Raw genomic sequence first — 16,051 nt, forward strand, 5'->3', positions numbered from 1 at the left:
TCGGATTCCCCAACAGCTCCCGGCAGCCCTGGGTCCAGGTCGCAGCCGGTTATAAACAGCAGGGACTGCCAGACCCCCACCACAACGCCGAAGGTGGGGCCTGCTCGCTACGCGTGCCTCCGACAAACATTTACTGGGTGCTAAATGCCGAGGTTGTGGTTAGTAAAATAATGGACCCCAAAAGGTGTCCACATCCTCATCTCTGAAAGCCAAGAATGTGCGACCTCACATGGCCTAAGGGACTTTGCGGATGTCACTAAGGATCTTGAGACGGGATGGCCATCCCGGATTACTGTGTGGCCCCAAAGTCATCACAAGGCTCCTTATAAGAGGTGGGAGGGTGAGGGGCAGAAGGTGCTACAGTGGTGGAAGCAGGGGTCGGAGTGAGGTGAGGAAGGCACCAGAGGCCGAGGACCAGGTGACCTCCAGCAGCTGAGGAAGGCAGAACCGCAGGGCCCTCCCCAGGGCCTCCCGGAGCAGCCCTGCCCACGCCCCCGACTGCCCTCCAGAACAGTAAGAACGAATCTGCGCTGCGTTAAACCCCTCATGTGTGGAAATGTTACAGCGGCCCCAGGAGACTCGTGCAGGGGTGAGCGACCGAGCCCAGCCCTGCTCTCATGGAGCTCGCACTCCCTCTGCAGAAGCAGCATCCCTCCAGTGCACGCACAGACGCCCACGGCCTGCAGCCAGCCTGGCCGGGCAGCCTTGTCTCCCCTCAACACCATCGACTTCGAAGTCACGGGGAACGGCGTGCGCTTTAAACCACAGCGAGGTTTCTACTGCATGCGGCTCGTCTTCGGGCCACTTTTCTAACTGTGGGCCAGACACTGCTGGGCAGATGTTTGTTTCTCACTGACTCACATTCTACACCTAGTTCAGCTCTCCCACCTCCAGGCTGTCCGGGTGGAACGTGGGGAACCCTCTGCTCCTGTGCTTAGCGTTCGCAAAGGTAAACACACCACAGAAACCCACCTCCCACCCCAGAGTGGCCTGTGGCCCTAGCAGACACGCGACAGGCAGGCCAGTGAGAAGCGCCAGCAGCCCTGGTTCCCAAACTCCTTAGCTCCCCAGCTAAGGAGCACTCAAGGCTGAACTGTGTCCCCAGATATGCTCAGTTCCTAACTCCCAGTACCCTTGAAAGTGACCTTGTTTGGAAATAGGGTCTTTGTAATCAACTTAGGATGAGATCATTAGGGTGGGTCCTAATCCAATGACCGGTGTCCTTACAATGAGAGGGAAACCTGGACAGAGACAGATGTGCACAGGAAGAACAGTGTGAGGACGGAGGCGGAGACTGCAGTGATGCATCCGTGAGTCAGACACCACCTAGGGCTACCAGAAGCTGGAAGAGGCCAGGAAGGGTCCTCCCCTGAGGCCTTCGGAAAGAGCACAGCCCTGCAGGGACCATGGTTTTGTACTTCTGGCTTCCAGAACAGTGAGACAAGAGGTTGTTTTTTTCTTTTTTAGACAGAGTCTCGCTCTGTCACCCAGGGTGGAGTGCAGTGGTGCGATCTCGGCTCACTATAACTTCCACCTCCCAGGTTCAAGTGATTCTCCTGCCTCAGCCTCCCAAGTAGCTGGGATTACAGGTGCCTGCCACTATACCTGGCTAATTTTTGTGTTTTTAGTAGAGACGGTGTTTCACCATGTTGGTCAGGCTAGTCTCAAAGTCCTGACCTCAGGTGATCCACCTGCCTCGGCCTCCCAAAGGGCTGGGATTACAGAGGCTCTAGTCTTGAACTCCTGACCTCAAGTGATCCGTCTGCCTCATCCACCCAAAGTGCTGGGATTACAGGCGTGAGCCACTGCGCTTGGCTTAGAGACAACAGATTTCTGTTGTCTTCAGCCACTCAGTTTGTGAGGATTGGTTACAGCAGCCCTAGGAAGCTCATGGAAGCCCAAGGAGGACTGCAGGGTGAGTGCGAGGACCGTGCTGGGCCCCAGTGCTGCTGGGCTGTGCCTACACACCCCGCACAGGACACTAATTCTGTTTATCAAAAGCCCCAGCTTTGGGGAAGAAATTGTGTGGAGGAGAACAGGAGATACCTGGCTAAATTTACCCACACCCCAATCCCCCGGCATGACTTTAATAGAAAACAGAGTTACCCAGAAATGAAATAATGCCCCAGCTTTCCAGGAACGTACCAGAGACATGGCAAATCTCGAAACGTGGACTCTGTAGAAAAAGCCAAATGCGAAAGCCTTGAGAAGCACCAAGGAGAGAAAAACTTGAAGTAATCCTGAATTATCTGAAAAGCATGTTTTCCCAAGAAAGGATTCTGTTTCTGCTTTATTTGAGATTTTAATTATAGGTTATGTAATGATTTTCATTTTGAATGATAATTAACTCTCAAGTTTAAGGACTAACTGCGACTTTACTAGGCACACTTGGAAGTGAAGCTTTAATCCTGGAAGCCGCAGTGAGCACCGGCCCACGTGTGCGCCTGTGCTAAGCAGACGTCACTCCGAAGGGTGATGGCAGAGCTCGCCATGAATGAGGACCCTGTCTAAAAGTGCAGAACCTGCAGGCTGCGATGGATGAGTGTGCCAGCAGATCACAGGAAGATGGAAACCCCATGACTCTGATAAGAGAACCCAAAATAAAACTCACAGCCAGAGTGACGTACACATTTTACAACAGAATCGGACAGGGGCCAGAATTTATTTTTAACATTTTCCCATGAGCACACAGGTGATTATATTTTTACACCAAAAGTTTCTCTGTCCTTGAACCTACATAGATTGTCCTTGGTCCCAGGAGGCCCTCGCAGGGACAGTTGGGACCCCGACAGGGGAGGAGCCGGGGGGGGCCCTCACACAGGACAATTGCTATTGTCCCAGCCTAAGGAGTTTGTACAAAGCTCAAAGCCAGCAGCACTGAAGTGCTCCCAAGTGGCTACTCACCTACTCGGTTCCTGACCAAGCTAAGGTCCCAGCTAGGGAGCACCCAACACTCCTGGAAGTCCAGGTGGCGCGGGCATACAGGGCCCAGGGATGGCCTCCACTGGCAGGCTTTGAGCTCAGCAGCCTCGTAGAGACTATTCTTGGCCAAGTGTGGTGGCTCATGCCTGTAATCCCAGCACTTTGGGAGGCAAAGGCGGGCGGATCAGAAGATCAGGAGTTCGAGAACAGCTTGGCCAACATGGTAAAACTCTGTCTCTACTAAAAATACAAAAATTAACCAAGTGTGGTGGTGCATGCCTGTAATCCCAGCTACTCGGGAGGCTGAGGCCGGAGAATTACTTGAACTCAGGAGGCAGACGTTGCAGCGAGCCAAGGTCATGCCACGGCACTCCAGCCTGGGTGACAGAGTGAGACTCATCTCGGCGGGGCGGGGGGGAGAAGATTATTCTCACAGCCCCTGGGGCCCTAAAAGCAGGAGATCAAGAATAAACTCGACCCTAAGAAAGAATCCCTGGCCCACTGATGCATACAGGAGGGGCACCCGGGTCTGCCTTTACCCAGACGTGAGGGGAGTGAAGGTGACTTGTTGCCGTCCCCCTCCAAGATGTTCAGCCTTGCAGAGAAACCCGCCTTTCCTGTGATATCGGAGCTGCCGCTCGGGAATGCGCCCCATGGGAAGACGAAGACCTTACCGTGGGGACAAATCACCCGTTCACGGCGTGGAGAGAGATGAGGAAGGGAAGTGCTTCCCGGGAATGCCCAGAGGCTTGGAGCCCACGCTCCCGCTCACGGCTGTGATAAGCACGAGGGCAGACCCACGTGGGAGCTTAGCCAGTGCCCACACGGGCGGGACAAAATCAGACATACCTCAGCGTCCCCTAGGAAGGGGCAAAGGAGACAGGGAAGGGAGGTGTGCGTTCTTGGAGGGTCCTGTTCCTCCCAGCTCAACATCAAAGGCAGCACAGGCGGCACCTGGACCACACACAGAATGAGCTTCAGGCCCCGAGGGCATTATCTCTGGCCTATCCGGAGGGGTGGGATGGCCAGCCCTTGTCTCATTTGCACATGGTACCTGCTGCAGGCCCGTGGGCATGTTCTGTTGGGCAGAGGACGCTGCTGTCTGCATCCAGTGCAGAGGGAGAAAGGTGACAATGGCAAGCAAACACCGCCATGGGGGTGAGGGCTGCAGGGAGGACAGAGGAGTGGGGACAGGGAGGGAACATTCAGGAAAGACCTGGGGGAAGGTGCGCTGGAGGGGCAAGTGCCACGGTGAGAGGGGCCAGTGTGTGTCCCGAAGGCCAGAGTGACCTGAGCATGGGGAGCCGGGGATGAGGCTAGACCTCTGAGTGCCACAGGCCCAGTGACTGCACTTTATACTGGAGCACCGGTCACCCCAGGAAGGCTTGAACACTGATGTGACAAACGTGTACACTCTGGGCGCTCTGTGAAGAGGGGATCGTCAGGGCAGGATGAGGGTGGCAGGAAGGGCAGGAGGCGGCCCAAGGTGATAACATGAAAACAGGGACAGGCAGCAGAGAGAAGAGTTGGGCGGGGGAGGCAGAGTCATTAGGCTGTGGCAAGAGGCTGAACGTGGGGCCAAGGGGCATCCACCGCGAGCCCGCGGACTGAAATGAGGGACAGGGAGAGGAAGCGGGGTCAGAGCAGGAAGCATCTGGAGTTGGTACTGGGGACGTCCTCCAGGGGACCAGAGGGGAGAGGCTGGAGGTCCGGGGCATCCGACCCTCCCAGGGGCGGCTGTGAAACTCACCTCTCACAAGAGATCCCTGAGTCGGATCCAGACCCACCCGTCCGGTGCTGCACCTGGGTGTTGACAGAACTGGGATGGCAACTGTCCCACCTCCTGGGTTGTCACAGACACATGGGAAAGGCAGAGGAAGAGCAGAGCCCAGGACTTGCGTTCTTGGTAACCAGTACAGAGTACTGTTCCTAGGTTTGTTTTTTTTTTTTTTTGGAGACAGTCTCACTCTGTCGCTCAGGCTGGAGTGCAGTGGTGTGATCTTGGGTCACTGCAACTTCCGCCTCCTGGGTTCAAGCGATTATCCTGCTTTAGCCTCCTGAGTAGCTGGGACTACAGGCACCCGGCCACCGTGCCCGGTTAATTTTTTGTATTTTTAGTAGAGACAACGTTTCACCGTGTTGGCCAGGATGGTCTCAATCTCCTGACCTCGTAATCCACGTGCCTCAGCCTCCCAAAGTGCTGGGATTACAGATGTGAGCCACCGCGCCCAGCCTGTTCCCATTTTAGTACTGAGTGAGTGGTCGTGATTGTTTAATTAGGGAGAGGAGACACCAAGAGCAACATCAGGATCCAAAATCGAGTTCTAAGGCCAGGCCTGATTTAATGAGGTCAGGTTTCTTGTGGGGAAGGAACAGTGTCCTCCCAGCCCCTCGGGAGCTGCAAAGCCCCTCCTGGGCCGCTGCAGACCGCCCATCACACTGGCCCTTTGAACCAGCACGGAAGGTGCCTTTTACAAAACGCTGTTAAAGAAATGATGCGGCCGGGCGCGGTGGCTCAAGCCTGTGATCCCAGCACTTTGGGAGGCCGAGACGGGCGGATCACGAGGTCAGGAGATCGAGACCATCCTGGCTAACACGGTGAAACCCCGTCTCTACTAAAAAATACAAAAAAAAAACTAGCCGGGCGAGGTGGCGTGCACCTGTAGTCCCAGCTACTCGGGAGGCTGAGGCAGGAGAATGGCGTGAACCCGGGAGGCGGAGCTTGCAGTGAGCTGAGATCCGGCCACTGCACTCCAGCCTGGGCGACAGAGCGAGACTCCGTCTCAAAAAAAAAAATAAAAAGAAATGATGCAAGAGGAAAGATCTAAGCTGGTAAATCTGGCCGGCCGTTCCACCCTCGAGGGTCTACAGCTGCAGCTCAGAAGCCAGCATGCCCGGGTTTGAGTCCTGACCCCACCCTCCGCAGGGCCAGCAGCAGGGTCCTTGCCCTCAGCAATGAGGCCGGTTCTCCGCCGTGGAGCGGTCCCGTGCACTACAGACGCCAAGCAGCATTCCTGGCTTCATCCCTCCAGCACCCCCGCCCCCAGCTGTGACAACCAAAAAGGTCTGATTTTGTCAAACATCCCTGGGGACAAAATCACCCCCAGTGGAGACCCACCGGGCTAGAGGCTTTGATGTCTTGTACCCATTATAAAATGGGGTCCTAGAGCTGCCTCGAGAAGTAAATGAGAAAATACGTGTAGAATCATCTAGAGGAGTAACCAGCACAGCAGAGCACTCACCAAACATTAGCTATAGTCCGGCCAGGCGTGGTGGCTCACGCCTGCAAACCCAGCACTTTGGGAAGCCAAGGCACGCAAATCACCTGAGGTCAGGAGTTTGAGACCAGCCTGGCCAACATGGCAAAACTCAGTCTCTACTAAAAATACAAAGTATTAGCTGGGCGTGGTGATGCATGCCTGTAGTCCCAGCTACCCAGGAGGCTGAGGCAGGAGATCACTTGAACCCGGGAGTAGAGGTTGCAGTGAGCTGAGATCACACCACTGAACTCCAGCCTGGGTGACACAGTGAGACTCTGTCTCAAAACATGTGCACGCTCACGCGCGCACACACACACACAAACACACACACACACACGACCATTAGCTACAGTCCCTGCCATCCTGAGGGACAGAGACATGGAAGTGTGTGAACCACACCCAGCACAGGGGTCGACCGACAAAAGCATAAACAAGGCACCCAGGGAGCTTCAAGGGAGGAAACCTATGATCCATCCGAGGAGGTCGGGAAACTTCCAGAACCTTCTCAGCAGAGGACAGCTGCTGAAGCAGATTTTCAGGGAGGCCCGTGATGGGCAGATGGATGGGGAGGAGACACGTTTCAGATGAAGGGATAGCAGGTACAGAGGGGAGGCGGAACAGGAGCCAAGTCGGAGCCTGCCCACGTCCTTGAGCCATTTAACAAAAAGCAGAACTACACTGTTTACGAAAAGACTGAGGGGCTGAGAACCGAGGAACACAAGCCCATGCTTCTCACGGTTGATTAGAACTCTCTGCGGAGCGGAGAAACTGGGAGGGCGTCCCAGGCACATCTGAGATGCCGGAGCCTTAAGGCTTCCTATCCTTGTCCCTTCGGAGAGTGGGATGGCGGCAGACCCCAACCACAGTCCCAACGTCGTGAGCGGGCGGCAGCCCTCCTTTCCCTGCAAAGATCAGGGCAATCCACAGACCCTGGGGCCTTGGACTTCTCTAAGGCCCAAATGGATTTCAGGGACATGGGAGAGCTGTCAGTATTTTCTCCAGCATCAAATTTGTTGAGCTTTTCCTGAAATTAATTGCTACTTCCTTCATCCAGCTCCTGCTGTCTCCTGTCCCGCAACACAGGAAGCTAGGGGCTTTCAGCAGCCACTTGGGCTGATTCCAGCCTTGCAACCGTGAGGCCCCCGAGCTCGGCTTACCAGAGAGCAAGTAATAAAACCCCTGTGACGACAGCGCCACTTTCATCGTGAATAAATGAGCTCAATTACCTCCATGCAGAAAAAGGAGCGCTTCAAAGGGAAAGAGGGAAAAGGGGAGGAAGAGGGACGGAGTAGAAATAATCAGTCTTAATTAGCCTTATCTCCGAGGGAAATACATATGATAATGTTGGTACCCAAAGAGATTCAAATTAGTCTCATGCCAATCATTACATGTTAGTGGGTCTTATTGGTGATGACAGACTTGGCCGTTGCCCAGTCATTAGTTTTCTAAAAATGACTCTCCTGATGAAAAGAAAACCTGAGAAACTCAGAATGTGGATTACCCCCAATGGGTCAATCATCTTCAGAGGGGATCTGCTGGCACAGGGATCCCCAGAGGCCTCGGCCACCCCTGCCCAGTGCGGCCCCAAACTTACTGCAGCCTGGACTGGCGGCCTGGGAGGCCGATGCCGGGTCTCAAAGCCACGTGAGACGTTGCCCTAAGGCTTCTGACTCGTCTGACAAAGCCAGAGGTGGGAGGTGCTTACATGGTCCCCTCTACCCATGAAAGAGCCAACGGCGCAAATGAACTTGGTCACCCCCCGGAATGGGCCGGGGGAGGTCTGGCTTGTGCGCTGGCCTGGTATACAGTAGGTACTCAGTATCTGCGGAGTCAAGATGGTGCCCTTGCCAACTCCTGGGAGTGCAACAGGCCCCTCCCAGGGACCCGCGGCGATGGCTTCTTCATCTGAAGCAGGAAAGTCGGCGAAGCGCCATCCACCCAGGCCACATGGCAGGCACTGGCTCGGGGAAGGGGCACTTACTGTGCTGGCCGCTGCTACATCCAAGCTGACGCTTCAGAGAGGCAGAGCAGCCCGCTCAAGGCCATGAGGGGCAAAGGGGAGGAAGGGCACCTTGGGAAGCTGATACAGAACAGGAATCCACCGAAACTCAGAGCAGGGGAGGGGGCCTGGTTCAGGCCTGCTCATACCTGGAGCCATCCCCACCCCCAAACCCAACACAGGTGTGGGCTGTGGGAGGCGGGGGTCTCCCGCCGTCTCTGCCTGCCTGCCTTGCCCACAGCCAAGCCCCGGTATAGCCAGGAATCTAGGATTAGCACTCAGTGAGAGACAGCGGGGCGAGAGCCCCAGATGCAGACGGCACCAACAGACAGCCACAGACTAGCAGGCGTGGGAACACCACGGGGCAGGTGACCACAGTGCCTTCCTTCCACCCGCCGTATGACCAGAGGGCCACCAACCTGGGGTGCAAGAGGTCAGAGCCGGGAGCCCCGTTGCATCGGGCTGCCAGCACCCACACTGGTGGTTTTCCCTCCACTTCTGATGCAGAGAACCTTGGAAGCCATCCTTCCCCTCTCTCTGCTCCCCTGCTCTCTTCCTGCCTGATAAATACCTGCTAATACCTCAAACCCTTGTTATAAGCTCGATAAACTTGTGCTATGTGCTGCTAACGAGCAGCTAACGATTGCTCAGGTGTTTATATTAAACAGATTAATCGGGGACTCGGTAGATGGAAGAGTCTCTACGTTATCTCCGGTATGAACCAAATCCCACCTAATCCCAGAGAGCTTTCAGGAAAAAAAAAAAAAAAAAGAGAGACTATTCACCACTGGGACCATTGTAAACTCATTTTTCAAATGAGCCATCATTTTATGGAACAGACGATCAAAGACCAAAGCAAGATTTGTGGCTGAGATGCAGAGAACGTGTGTTTTTGTACCTCTCGGGGTGGCTCTTTATTTTTTAAAAACACCGTTGGCTACATTTGGAGTAATTCATCTTGGTGATGAGTCAGGACGTATCAAGGAAAGAACGTCTTCAGAAGCGGGGGAATGAGTCACGAAATTTCTACGGTGACAGGGAGCATGAAACAACGGGATTTCAAGACCCAAATGATTAATGGCTCAACGCTTTCCACCCGGTTCCACTGTTTTACGCTAACCAATTAAGCCTGTAATCTGGAATAAAGTACTTTAACCTGAGAGCCACTTAAAAGCAACTCATGTCACTTCATGCGTTTAGGTTTTCTTTTAAGTGTATCTCACCCTGTAACCTTGTCCTACTGTTCTCCTAAAGCAGGCAGTTAAGTCAGGCAGGGGAGGTGACCGTGGGCTACGGTCAGGGAAGCCCCGAGCTGGCTAAGAAAGTGCCATTGCTGGCCGGGTGCGGGGGCTCATGCTTGTAATCCCAGCACTTTGGGAGGCTGAGGCGGGTGGAACACATGAGGTCAGGAGTTCAAGACCAGCCTGACCAATGTGGTGAAACCCCGTCTCTACTAAAAATACAAAAATTAGCCGAGCGTGGTGGCACGTGCCTGTAATCCCAGCTACTTGCGGGGCTGAGGCAGGGGAATCGCCTGAACTCGGCAGGCGGAGGTTGCAGTGGGCCAAGACTGTGCCACTGCACTCCAGCCTGGGCGACCGAGTGGCACTCCATCTCAAAAAAGAAAAAAAAAAAGTACCGTTACTGAGATCATCTCAAAGTTCATGGAGCCCACACCTGGGCCCAGCGCCCCTGCTCCAGCTGTTTTCCCTGGACGGAAGTAAACAGAGGAAACCACCCGAAACCCTCTGCCACGAGACCTGGGGACGCGTGCACAAAGCCAGGGTGAGCCCAGCCACCTGCAGGCCCCAGGCACCTACCAGTGAAGTCCTGGAAGCACTCGCAGGTGTAGCCGCCCTCACGGCTGCGGCAGCGGCCGTTGGCGCCGCACGGGTTGGAGTAGCAGAGGTCGATCTCCGTCTCGCAGTAGTCGCCGGTGAAGCCGGGCGGGCAGCGGCAGCGCAGGCCGTTGATGGGGTGGATGGGCCGGAAGAGCACGGTGGTGGAGCTGAGGAAGGGCGCCGAGCTGTCAAAGCGCAGCACGGACACGCACTTCATGTAGTTCTCGCAGGGCTCGCGCAGGCAGATGTTGTCGTCGAAGGGCAGCACGCGCTGCGTGGAGATGGTGGTCAGCAGCGTCCGGTTCAGGTAGATCTGCTCCTGCAGGTCCTCCGACGGGAAGAACTGGCCGCGGACGCCGCCGGGCAGCAGCGCCGAGAAGGTCACGTTCAGGATGTTGGAACTGACCTCGGTGTCGTTCTGGACGTTGAAGACGAAGACGTCGTCCTTGGTGGTGGACAGCACTGCGGCCACCCCCTCTACAAAGAGGGCCAGCAGCGGGGACAGGAACTTCTCCTGGGACATGTTCTCCAGGCGGACAGTGATGCTGTTGGTCAGCATGTCGTCCGTGATGATGGTGACACGCAGGGTGCAGAAGGCCGTGACGCTGTGGATGCCGTCTGCAGACACAAGGAAAGTCGGGGTCATTCAGATGCTGCTGGAGTCACAGGTCCTACAGGCCCCATCCCAGGAGCAGCCTCAGGCATGCTTGCCAAAGGAGAGAGCGTGGGCATCCCCACTCCCCACTCCCCATTCCCCATTCCCCACCCACGACCACCACCTTGACCCTCCCTCCTCCAGCACCCTGGCCCCCACCCCCCACAATCACCACCCTGGCCCTCCCTCCTCTGGCACCCTGGCCCCCAGCCCCTACAATCACCATCCTGACCCTCCCTCCTCCAGCACCCTGGCCCCCAGCCCCTACAATCACCATCCTGGCCCTCCCTCCTCCAGCACCCTGGCCCCCACCCTGGCTTCCTAAAGCACAGCTCCAATCACATATTTCTCTGGCTCCGAAGCCCTCAGAGGGCCCCAAAGCGCTCAGCAGGGCACTCTGACGACCACTGGGATTCAGCCCCTCACTGCCCAAAACTCCTCACACGCTTTGGTCCAGCCACATGGGGACGTGAAGCCCCCTTTTACCTCCTCTGCACCTGCCCTGGCCTCCAGGGATCCTACCCTGCCCAACCTCCCAACAGTTCTTCCTGTCCTCACAGCTCAGCTCAAACTCTGCAGAGCCTGGCAAGCCCCCCTGGTCCTGCCCGGGGGATGTCCTCACCGACGTGCTGTGCTGAGAGTCCCACTTAGCTCGGCTACCCCCCATGCAAGTCCACATGCCCAGCACACAGGAGGCGCTGAGGAGCACAGCTTTACAAAGATACGCAGCGGCGTCTCAGCCAGCAGTAAACACATCATCACGTGCGGTACTTAGGAGTCTGAGGCCAAGACGGTGGAACACCTTGTTTGCAAAGGCGCATGCATCACTGGTTCCAGGCCCAGAATCGGACAAGACGTTCAAGGAGCGGGCCATGGGTACCAGTGGCTCCCAGGGACAGAGCAGCGGCCCATGCCCAGGAGCCTTCACCTGCCACCTCCAGGGCCAGGTTCAGATGTGGGGTGGGATTTGCAGAATAGCCTGCCAAGTCCAGGTCTTCCAGGCCTGGCTCAGATTCTGTGTTCCAGGAGCCCCCACCCCATGAGGCCCCTGCTTGTGGCCCCCACAGGCTGGAGAGCTCCCAGCCTGGTTTCCATGGAGTGTGGGGCCCCTGTCACCCCTCAGAGTCCTGGGCCTCAGTAACTGCTCCAGTCAGGAGGACAGGAGCCGGGCAGGGAGCCGGAGAGGGCCAGGCCCTCCGCCCTCTCGTTCTGGGGACTGTGAGGAAGTGTCCGGGCCTTTGGAGGGTGATGAGGCCCAGAGGCCGCCATGTCACCCCGAGCCCAGCAACGTGCCCGACAAGCACAGCGGCACGCGGGGAGCCCAAGAAGAAACAGAACGAGAGCAGCAGGTGGCTCCACACCCGGCACTTTCCCGGCACCAGGAGCCACCAGTCACGTATGAGAGGGACTTAGAGTCATGTAATTTGTCTAAACAACAAAGAAATGCAACCACTCCAGAAGCCACAGAGGCGTCCAGGTGCCGTGGACCCAAGATCCCAAGAGATTATAACAGAACCAGCATCACCCCCGGTTCACAGGTGAGGAAAACAGAGGCGGAAGCCAAATTTCACAGCCAGGAACGTGGGCCCGGCTGGGGGTGCCCAGCTCCCACCCCAGTAACGACACCCGGCTGGGGGTGCCCAGCTCCCACCCCAGTAACGACCCCCGGCTGGGGGTGCCCGGCTCCCACCCCAGTAACGACCCCCGGCTGGGGGTGCCCGGCTCCCACCCCAGTAACGACACCCGGCTGGGGGTGCCCGGCTCCCACCCCAGTAACGACACCCGGCTGGGGGTGCCCGGCTCCCACCCCAGTAACGACACCCGGCTGGGGGTGCCCGGCTCCCACCCTAGTAACGACACCCGGCTGGGGGTGCCCGGCTCCCACCCCAGTAACGACACCCGGCTGGGGGTGCCCACCTCCCACCCCAGTAACGACACCCGAGCCGTGCCCTGGGTGCTGTTGCTCTGCCAGGTGGCCCTCAGGACAGTGTGGCAAGTCAGGACTCAGAATATGACATTAATATTTGTACAACCTCGGTGCAGGGAGGTTGCCTCTGGCTCTGGCATAAACCCAGAGCCCTTCGAGGCTACACAGTTGTGTTGGCAACTGCCACAGAGCACCTCCGAGCGGGAAGGAGCAGCCCAGAGGGTGTCCGCAGAGCCCAGAGGCAGAGGACCGGTGGCTGTAGGGAGGAGTGGGGAAAAACAACAATGAGGCCAAAAGGTCCGAGGCAAAGGACATGGTGGGAGACGGCCTCAGAGACTGCGTTCCTTCCCTCCCTGAGCCCAGGGGCTCCCGCTCCGAAGGGGGGCCTCCACTCCTCTGCCCTGGAGCAGGGGGGCCCTGAGACGGCTGGATCCCACAGGATGTGGCAGGAAACACATCCTCCAGTTCCTGGCCCAGGCCCCAAGAGGGCTGGAAGGTTCTGCCTCTTTCCTCCTGGTGCCCAGACCCCACACTAGAGAGGGCACGTCACGGAGAAGGCAGCACTCCCGTCCAGGGCCCCGGCCAACGGAAGCCCCAGACCCCAGATGTGACCCGCCGGGCTGCTGAGGCTTGAGCCACCCCAGGGAGGGCCCGGACACCACAGAGCAGAGACCACCCCTCAGTGAGCCTGGCCACACTGTGAGTAGATAATACGCCCGGAGTTGGAGGCCACTAGGTTTGAGATGCTTTGTTACACAGCACCAGACGACCAAAACCAATACAGTCCACTCACAGACCAACCACTCATCAACTTAAAACATTAAACCTCACTGCCCAGCATATACGATACTAACGTGTTGCTGGTAAACAAACTGTGTCTCCTCAAAATTCTAACCCAAGGTGATAGGTTTTGGAGATGAGGCCTCTGGGAGGTAATGAGGGTTAATGATGAGGTTACGATGGTGGGGCCTCACGAGGGGATTTGCATCCTCACAGGAAGAGACAGCTGAGAGCTCTCTCCTCTCCTCCACATTAGGACGCAGCAAGAAGGCACCGTCTACCAGCCAGGAGAACAAAGTCCACGGGAACCCGGCCGCGCTGCCTTCCTGATTCTGGACTTGCAGCCTCAAGAACTGTAAGAAAACAAATGTTGGCCGGGCGCGGTGGCTCAAGCCTGTAATCCCAGCACTTTGGGAGGCCGAGACGGGCGGATCACGAGGTCAGGAGATCGAAACCATCCTGGCTAACACGGTGAAACCCCGTCTCTATTAAGAAATACAAAAAACTAGCCGGGCGAGGTGGCGGGCGCCTGTAGTCCCAGCTACTCGGGAGGCTGAGGCCGGAGAATGGCGTGAACCCGGGAGGCGGAGCTTGCAGTGAGCTGAGATCCGGCCACTGCACTCCAGCCTGGGCGACAGAGCGAGACTCCGTCTCAAAAAAAAAAAAAAAAGAAAAAAAGAAAACAAATGTTTGTTTTTTAAGCCACCCAATCTATGGTATTTTTAAATGGCAGCCCTAGCAGACTGACATATATTAACATAATTCAAATAAAATAAATTAACATGCTAAACAATGTGTTATACAATGTTAACCTAAGTTAATATAGTTTTGCCTTACACAATGCTCATAAATAACTGTAACTTGCTACATTCCGTTTATATATTCCTTTGCCAAAAATAAATTGTAAACATTCAGCGACCCTAAGCTTAAGCAATCATCCTTCTGGAAGCCGAAACACACACACCAAAGACAAAGAAACCACCTAAACACCTATCAGCTGGGAAACGTATAACCCAATGAGACGGGCCACACAATGGACTATTACGCTGTCATCAATATCAGTGTGTCTAAAATATGTGCAAATAAAATGAAAGGGATATGCACAGCGTGATCCCATTTTGTGAGGGGCTGCTTTATTATGCACGAACATGTTATATATGTATAGAAAACTCTGGAAGGATGCTGCAGCGACGCCTACAAAGGACACACAAGGATGGGGTGGCAGAGAGAGAACTGCCTCTCTACTGCTCGTTTTGTGTTATTCAGATGTCTTACAATTAGCATGTACTATTTGGGTTGCTACAAATGCAATTCTTTTTGTAACAAAATAAAAAGATGAATCAACCACACCTTTGTTCACAGCAGCGCTATTCACAAGAGCTAAAACACAGAAGTGACCTATGTCCACCCACAGATTAATGGATTAAAAAAATGTGGCCCGGCCAGGCGCAGTGGCTCACACCTCTAATCATAACACTTCGGGAGGCTGAGGCGGGTGGATCACGAGGTCAGGAGTTCGAGATCAGCCTGGGTAATGTGGTGAAACCATGTCTCTACTAAAAATACAAAAGTTAGCTGGACGTGGTGGTGCGTGCCTGTAATCTTAGCTACTTGGGAGGCTGAGGCATGAGAATCGCTTGAACCTGGGAGGCGGAGGTTGCAATGAGCTGAGATTGCGCCGCTGCACTCCAGCCTAGGGGACAGAGCAAGGCCCTGTCTCCCTCCAAACAAGAAAAATCTTAAAAATAGCCTATGACCCATAGGCATTGCTTGGCCACAAGCTGAACACCCCTGGGGTCTGCCAGCCTCAGTTTCCCTCCACCATCATCCTCATGTGGCAGCCAGAGTGGTCTTCCTAAAATATTGACCTCATCACCCTGCTTCCTTGTGGCCCCTAATGGCACCCAGCATAAAATCCACACCCCTCTGTCCTGTGGTCTACGTGATCTGTCCCTGTCATCCTGTGACAGCTTTTCCTGTCCCAGGGCCTTTGGACGTTCCCTTGCTGGAGCACTGCCCGCCTTCTCAGACACTAGCTTCACCCCTGGGTCCCTCACTGGAGGACCCCCCATGCTGACCCCTCACTCCCATCTGCCACATCCCAATTTCAGTTCTTGCACAGGAGTGCCAGGGCTCTCTCTGTTTGTTTTTGTTTTGTTGTTTTTTGTTTGTGTGTTTGTTTTGAGATGGAGTCTCGCTGTGTTGCCCAGGCTGCAGTGCAATGACATGATCTTGGCTCCCCGCAACCTCTGCCTCCCGAGTTCCAGTGATTCTCCTGCTTCAGTCTCCCAAGTAGCTGGGATTACGGACGTGCACCACCACGCCCTGCTAATTTTTGTATTTTTAGTAGAGACAAGGTTTCACCACGTTGGCCAGGCTGGTCTCGAACTCCTGACCTCAAGTGATCCACGCACTTCGGCCTCCCAAAGTGCTGGGATTATAGGTGTGAGCCACTGCACCCGGCCTAGGGCTCTGATTTTTTTATTTGTTTACTACATCTGTTTCTTTCCCCATGAGTCCCTGAGGACCCAGAGCCTGTAGGTCTTGTCCCTGCTGCACTCGTCACCTCTAGAACAGCTCCTGGCACTCAGAGCCACTGGATAAACATTTGTGGAAGAAACAGAAGGAGGGAGGAGCAGGGAGAGAGGGAGGGAGAGGCAAAGGGGC

At 55.6% G+C, this 16,051-nt stretch overlaps 1 protein-coding gene across 5 annotated transcripts in view; it reads right to left on the minus strand.

Moving 5' to 3' along the window:
* Positions 1-16,051, minus strand: part of LOC105489797 (cadherin EGF LAG seven-pass G-type receptor 1) — a 203,970-nt gene that overhangs the window by 108,177 nt on the left and 79,742 nt on the right. For all 5 annotated transcript variants that reach the window (XR_011614219.1, XM_071080762.1, XM_011754897.2 and 2 more), the window contains exon 2: positions 10,002-10,640. Coding sequence is in view for 4 of the 5 variants with exons in the window: in XM_071080762.1 (XP_070936863.1) it covers positions 10,002-10,640 (639 nt within the window). In the remaining variant the exon portion in view is untranslated. The remainder of the gene's footprint in view (positions 1-10,001; positions 10,641-16,051) is intronic.

Source organism: Macaca nemestrina, chromosome 15 (genome assembly GCF_043159975.1).
Source record: "Macaca nemestrina isolate mMacNem1 chromosome 15, mMacNem.hap1, whole genome shotgun sequence".
Taxonomy (NCBI): domain Eukaryota; kingdom Metazoa; phylum Chordata; class Mammalia; order Primates; family Cercopithecidae; genus Macaca; species Macaca nemestrina.